At 53.4% G+C, this 6,892-nt stretch overlaps 1 protein-coding gene across 5 annotated transcripts in view; it reads left to right on the plus strand.

Moving 5' to 3' along the window:
• The window catches only part of KANSL3 (KAT8 regulatory NSL complex subunit 3), a 65,154-nt gene extending 58,610 nt beyond the window's left edge, over nucleotides 1–6,544 (plus strand). For 3 of the 5 annotated variants that reach the window (XM_030551826.1, XM_030551828.1, XM_030551827.1), the window contains 2 exons: nucleotides 1,046–1,208; nucleotides 5,839–6,544. In XM_030551826.1, the coding sequence (XP_030407686.1) occupies nucleotides 1,046–1,208; nucleotides 5,839–6,389 (714 nt within the window). In that variant the 3' untranslated portion in view covers nucleotides 6,390–6,544. The remainder of the gene's footprint in view (nucleotides 1–1,045; nucleotides 1,209–5,838) is intronic. The other 2 variants (XM_030551829.1, XM_030551832.1) reach the window with 2 other exon arrangements.
• The last annotated feature ends 348 nt before the right edge of the window (nucleotides 6,545–6,892 follow it).

The raw sequence follows: 6,892 nt of genomic DNA on the forward strand, positions 1-6,892 counted from the left end.
TGGAGGAAGCAAGGCCATTCTGAGATGGGATCGAGGGGCAAAAACTCCCCCCACTTGCTGATGGTTTGTTTGCATTGGGGGTAACTCGAATCAGCCACCACGTTTGTACACGTTCGTTTGGACACAGCTCACAGCAGCAGATTTCCATATAGCATGTACCAATGCGTTTGTTAACTGGCAGCTGATTAATTCCAGTCTAGACATATCTTTGAAGCGAATGCGAGCGGGTGAATCTGGATGTGGATGAAACAGTGCAGCCATGAGCTGAATACCTAATAGACCCTTTAAGAATCCCCTAATTGGTTAGTGTCTGGAATGCGCGGGGAAGGTTAGACGTCTTTACTGAGGTCTCCCACTGAACGGGCTCTGCACAGACGTCAGGCTGAATGTCCAAGGGATCTCTTGCATCTTTCATGGCCCAGCAGAGAGCTCTTCTGATGCAGAAGCGAAAGTGAACATGCTGCTTCCAATTGTGTTGTGCTCTTGGCAGTATCCCGATAGTAACAGCAGGTGGCTGCCTTCATCAGAGGATCCCTGAGCGCTCAGAATCTCTTATTAAGCCTCACAAGTACCCAGGGACATAGGTCAGTATTATCTGCATTTTACAGCTGGGAAACCGAGGCACAGAGTGGGGAAATGACTTTCCCAAGGTCACCCATGGAGTCACTGCTGGAGGTGGGAATAAGGCCTTAGGTAAGACACAGTCACCACTGCTGAACTTGCCCTCCCAAAAGTTGATGGGGATATTGCAATGAAGGTTTTGCAGAACTTTGTCTCCTTTCACAGAGTCCTCCAGCTGACAAGTAACTGGTCAGAGGGAGGGAAAAGAGCCTTAGAGGAAAGGTTAAAAGACATAGAGAAGTGGATTTGAATTCCCTGCTGCTGAGAGGGGTTACAGGCAACAGAAAGAGAGCCCCGCTAGCTAAGGGCCGGTCAGGAGGCATTCACCGCTCTGCATCACACTCCTTGAGCTCCTGCGGTGCTGTGAATTTTTGCTGCTCTGCTTGGCAGTTCCGTTGGGTCTCAATTACTTTAACCCTTTCAGGCTCCAGACGGTGCAGTTGGGAACTTGAGCACCCCAGCTTCCAGTGGCGCCCCTCCTGGCAAGCTGCTGTCTCAGATGGAACTCAGCAAAGCTCAGGCTGGCATGGAGACGGCTCCTGCTGACCCCGCGTCCCACCTGGCCTCTGCAGCAACGCCACCTGTAGGTGAGGCGCATGGCAGTTCTGGGGCACACGCAGCCAGGCCTTGGAGTCAGTGTGGAGGAAGGGCTGGAGCCGTGCCTGCCTGGTGACTCGCAGGGTTGCTGTGGTGGTGTGGCTGGATCGCCAGGACACCCAACTACCTTGCTGGTCCTTTGAAAAGTCACAATCTCCCTATTAACTGGTTTCTTTGAGTATGTGTGTGCACATCATTGGGCATAACAGTGCAAGGGGAAGATGTTGCGTCGTGTAACTGAGACCATTAGCCCAGACGCCTAGATAGTTATTTTAAGTTCAGCTCCATGGCCTAAAGCTGCAGACTGCTCAGGTTCTGCATTTCTGCTGGCTGTGACTGGCTGCCCTATAGCTGTGCTTTCCACACTAGCAACTCTCCCTGCTGTGCGTTATTGTTGACTTAGACTAGGGGGAAGGGATCCAACCCACTGCAGCTCAGTAAGTGTGTCTGTTGCAACTGCCCAGGGAGAACCCAAATCCACACAACCAAGCTGCAGTCTATTGTATCCTTGAAATGCTTTGGAAAGAAAAGTTGCATCACGGTTGGTTTGAGTCTTTCTTTCCTGTTGGTTTCAAAGTGAAGAGAAAAGCGCTGGAGGCAAATGGATGATAAGCGTTCTGGGCGAAGTGAGCAGACTGGACAGAGCCCTGCTTGGAAACAATGGAGCTGTGTTTCATTGTCTGCTGGATTTCTCAAAGGGCTAGGGTCTAAGCAAACAGCTCTGGAGCACTTGGAAGTCCCTGCTGTTCTGCAGAGGCTGGCGCCTGGTACTCTAATGATCTCCCAGTGCCTGCAGGCTAGAATCATGGCATACCTCAAACCCCAGCAGCTCTCCCACTGAGATGAACAGGGAAGTGGGAAAATGCTGTCTTCTTTTTCTCTCTTACCTTGAAATGTTTCCCTTTGCTATTTGTACTTTAGCTAGAGGGCCACCGTGGTTGTTTGCAGAAAGCTTTCTTGTGTCGCTAGCGGCCCTGGATGACTGTTAACCCAGTAGCAGCATCAGTGTATTCTTGGTTGGTTGTTTAGTGGCCAGAACTGCAGTAGCTCCAGAGAAACACAGCAAATACAGCCGCTGCCCTTCAGAGCTTACGCTCGAAATAAACCCCAACCCAACCGGGAAATACAAGCAAAACAAAGAGGGGGGTGAGAGATGGAAAGACAAGGGGGTGCTTTTCAACAGCGCAGTCTAGGATTTTCCATACCAGCTCAGACCTGTTGGTTCAACTTTACTGGTGCCCTGCCTCCAGTGGTGGCCCCAAACTGATGCTTCAGAGGAAGGAGAGTGCCATTCTCATAGTGAATTTGGTGAGTTGTGTGATGCTTTTATGATGGTGGGGAGGGGGTAACGTTGCTCCTGATCCTTGGGATAACTGGTGGCATGCAGGTGCCCTTGCCTTGATTCCTAGTACCCTGAGTCACTAAAAGGAGCAGGGTAAGTCAAACTCCAGCTTTCTCTGTGTCAGGCCTTGTGCTCCCAGATGAGCCTGTTAGTGCCCTTATCTTAGGCACATCCCAGCATGCCGGGGTGCTGAGCTGGGCACCATTCGGGGTCCTGTCTTTGTGGCATGAGACTGTTCCTGTGTTAAGGCAATGGCTATGGGGACCTGCAGTCAGGACAGCTAGCCAGGGGTTGAGCACCTGCAGGAAGCTTCCTCACTCAACAGCATTCATGTGTTTGGAGCTCACTCCACCAGATCCTGCCTCCTGGCCTCAAAGAGATCAGAGCCTCTGGGCGGAGGTCAGGTGGTGGGGGAGGAGGGCTCATCTTGTCCCAGATAATTGCCACTGTAGCACTTCTGTTTCCTGTGAATCTGACTCCAGTGCTGGCATACAGCCTGGCCGGCTGCTGTAAAGGTAATGTAGCCAGCTGCCTCCTTGTGAGACGCAGCATGTCCTCCCTGGGCACAAGCTTGCATTCCCTGGCTGGAAGGTGCTGGTGTGACCCATGAGCTAGGGTTGAGATAATGCCCCAGCCTACTGCTGCCAGAGATGCCGTCTTTTGTGGAGATGGATGGGACCTCGGCTGTGTCCTTTCTAGCATCTGTAGTGCTTTCCACAACGATAGAAATAGTTCTGGAGTCCTGGCCAAATGTAAACTTGGTAATTTCATTTGAATGTCCCCTCCCTATGATTTTAATTGGCTGTAGTCATCTTGTTCTCTCTCTGACCTAAACAGCTGCTCTAGTCCCACTCAGAGGTGGCTACGTTTGGTTTGATGGTGAAATGATTTGCATATATACTACTCTGCATATCTAGAGCAGATTTACATCCAGTGATCTCAGAGTGCTTCACAAACACTAATTAAGTCTCCCAACCATTTCTGGGCAGTACGGACAGGGAAGCTGAGCCCCAGGAGCTGAGTGACTTGCCCAAGGTCAGACACGCCAGCTTGAGCAGGGATTAAAACCCAGGTCTCCTGACTTGATTTTCTGTGCCTTAATCACAAGACTATCCCTGCCTGCTGATCAGCTTGGGAGGTGCTTTGACATCGCTGTCTGGAAGAAGCAGCATGCCTGCTGAACATGATCAGTGTTGAAGAACAGGAGGGGTGTTGTGCTCCAGCCATGGAGCTGTTCTCTGTGCTGCCACTTTGCTGCCAAGGGTTTGAAGGACAGTGGATCCGCATAAGGGCTTTTCCTGAACCTGCTTGTGAAAGGAGACCTGGTGTTGGGCAAATCCAGGCTGTTTGGGCCCCCAGAGGGATGCACCAGAGGAGTGTGCTGTGCAGTGGGAGAGGTCAGGGCCACCGCTTAGTAATGGAGGCATGAATCTGACCCTTCCACTCTGCAGCTGACCTCAGTTTCAGGACTTACCTGGCCTAACCTCCTTTGAGTACCCCGCTCAAGAGCTCCTGTCTTTCCTGCTTCCTCCAGCATTAGAGCTGCTGTACGTTTGCACTTCTGCCGTTCCTTTGAGGAACCCCAAGTAGACCTTCCTCCTTACTCTGGCGGTCTCAGCTGCCTCTTGGGGTTTGTGTGTGGCTAGAATGTGGGCAGCCTTCATGGCAGCTTCTCCTACCTCCTCATGCCTCTGCTCCTCAAGGCGGAGCTGAAGGCACTGTGACCTGTGCTAACAGGGCTTTTGCTTGGAGCTCAGCTAATGCAGGCCAGTATGGCTCAGTGTTCAGGCCAGTGAGTGAGATGAACCAGTCACTGCTGGTCATGGGTTCTGTGCAATACATGTAGCTTTGGTGTAATCGCTGGGGAAAAGGCCTCATCGTCCTCCCTCCCACCAGGGGTGGCTCTAGGCATTTTGCCGCCCCAAGCACGGCAGGCAGGCTGCCTTCGGCGGCATGCCTGCGGAGGGTCTGCTGGTCCCGCAGCTTCGGGAGGTCCGCCGAAGCTGTGGGACCAGCAGACACTCCTCAGGCATGCCGCCGAAGGCAGCCTGCCTGCCACCCTCGCGGGGCTGGGAGAGCGCCCCCCGCGGCTTGCCGCCCCAAGCACGCGCTTGGCGTGCTGGGGCCTGAAGCTGCCCCTGCCTCCCACAAGCCTGCCATGGTCAATGGGAATCTGGTGGTTTCCCTGTCCCCTGTGGGGGACAAGCAGTGAGCGTGGAACTCCCTGCCAGAGGATGTTGTGAAGGCCAAGACTATAACAGGATTCAAAAAAGAACTAGATAAATTCATGGAGGATAGGTCCATCAATGGCTATTAGCCAGGATGGGCAGGGATGGTATCCCTAGCCTCTGTTTGCCAGAAGCTGGGAATGAGCAACAGGAGATGGATCACTTGATGATGACCTGTTCTGTTCATATCCTCTGGGGCACTGGCACTGGCCACTGTCAGAAGACAGGATATTGGGCTAGAAGGACCTTTGGTCTGACCCAGTCTGGCTGCTCTTATGTTCTGATCAGCTTACTGGAAGGACACAGCGCAGGACAAGCTGTGAGTTAAGGATGAGAGCCGTTGTCGTGGTGGCAATTCTGACTCTGGAGCACTACCCCAGTCAGAGAAACAGCACCAGGACATCAGGTCAAGGCAGGCGAACCTTCATGCCAGTGCTGGGTATCGGTCACAGCTGTTGTCTACTAGCATTGTGATTTCCATCCTCCAGATGGAGGGCCTGTGCACTGGTACCCCCGGATGCATAGTGCGTGTTGCTGTGGGGGTTCCCAGGAGCTCAGGGAGCAGCACAGCTGCTAGGAGAGCACTGATTTCATGGCTGGAGCTTAACCTGGCCCAGACAAGAGGTGCTCTGTGTGGGCTGGAAGGCGCTAGTGTGGGCCAGGAGAGTTTCTGCTCTCTTTTATTGAGGGAGACCTGTCCTCCTCTTATCCAGGAGGGTTGCAGTTTGGGGATTACTTTGGATCCTTGGCTGCTTCTGGATCTGCAGCTGGCATAGGTGGTCCTTGGCCTGGCACTCAGGACATCGTACTAGTGTGCTGTGCCAAGTGTCTTGGGGGGCCGCAGCATGCCAGGGCACTTGCTGTTATGGGAGTATAGGCTGGCTCTAGGGATGACCTGTGCACATACCGTGGTTTACGAAGTAACTTGCCCACTGAGCAATGCACAGCTCACACCCTGGTTACTCTGCCCCAGCTGCTGTGGGCTTGGCCTGTGAAGACGGTGGAAAGCACAGGGGACACTAAGCTGTCTTTGTCCCTTTGTCCCCGCAGTGACCGCCACCAGCCCCATGAAAACCCTGTATGTCATGTCAGACGCCAAGCTGTCTGCGCTCACCAAGTCCGTGATGGCTGAGGCTGCCGGTGCCCCCCTGAAACCTGTGGGGATCCAGACGCCCTCCCTGTCTGCCTGCTCATCATCCTCCGCCAGCTCGCCCCCCAGCGCTGTGACCTTCACCTCTGCAATGCCGGCTAGCCCGCCCTGCAGCCTGGTGCATTCCAAAGTGGGGCCCATCCTGCAGAACACTACCAAGACTGTCATCCTGACCTCCACGCTGGCGGCGAAGGGCGACGGGCCCTTGGGGCGCAGGGTGGAGAAAGTCGGCCACACCCTCGAGTCAGTGGAAACCCTGGGGAAGGTGCCCTCTGTGGTAGACAATGGCAGCACCATCATCCACACCAGGGAGACTCTGGCTAATAGACATTTGCTGCCACAGGGCATGCTGCCGGCTGGGGCTGGCACCACACTTATAACGCTGGGCAGCAGCCTGGCCAGCCCATCCATCCTAGCAACAGCGGGGCCCACGTTCAGCCAGAAGCCATAGCGAATCCAGCACTGCTTTGCCATGAATTTGAGTTTTGCCTTCAATATGAACTAGTGCTGTTGTCTGCAGGAGTGCAGCACCCATGCTAGGCCCAAATGGACATTTCTTTTGGTATGGGGTTTTCTCTTGCTGTTTAATAAAACTTTTTTTTTTCATTCGTGTGATCTCTTCATTGTAGCCTTCTCCTTTGATCGCCGCCTGCGTTGTAGCCTGAGGAGGAGGCGGGATTTAGATTCTCAGCGTGGAATGGAAATCAAAAGGCAGTTATGCTTTGCATATTTCTAGTATCTTTCAGTGAAGGATTTCAGAGCCTTGCAAACAGATGAGCTCCCCAGCACCCTATGAGGGGAGTAAATGCTGCTCCCTTCTTCAGGGAGGTTCAGCTACATTCCACACAGGCATGTGTGCGCCCAGTGCATTGGAGTTGGAGAACTTTGCCTAGCAGTACCTGTGGGGGCCAGTGCCAATAGTGATCCTTGCACGAGATGGATGCTGTGTTTAGG

Source organism: Gopherus evgoodei, chromosome 2 (genome assembly GCF_007399415.2).
Source record: "Gopherus evgoodei ecotype Sinaloan lineage chromosome 2, rGopEvg1_v1.p, whole genome shotgun sequence".
NCBI classification, from domain to species: Eukaryota; Metazoa; Chordata; order Testudines; family Testudinidae; genus Gopherus; species Gopherus evgoodei.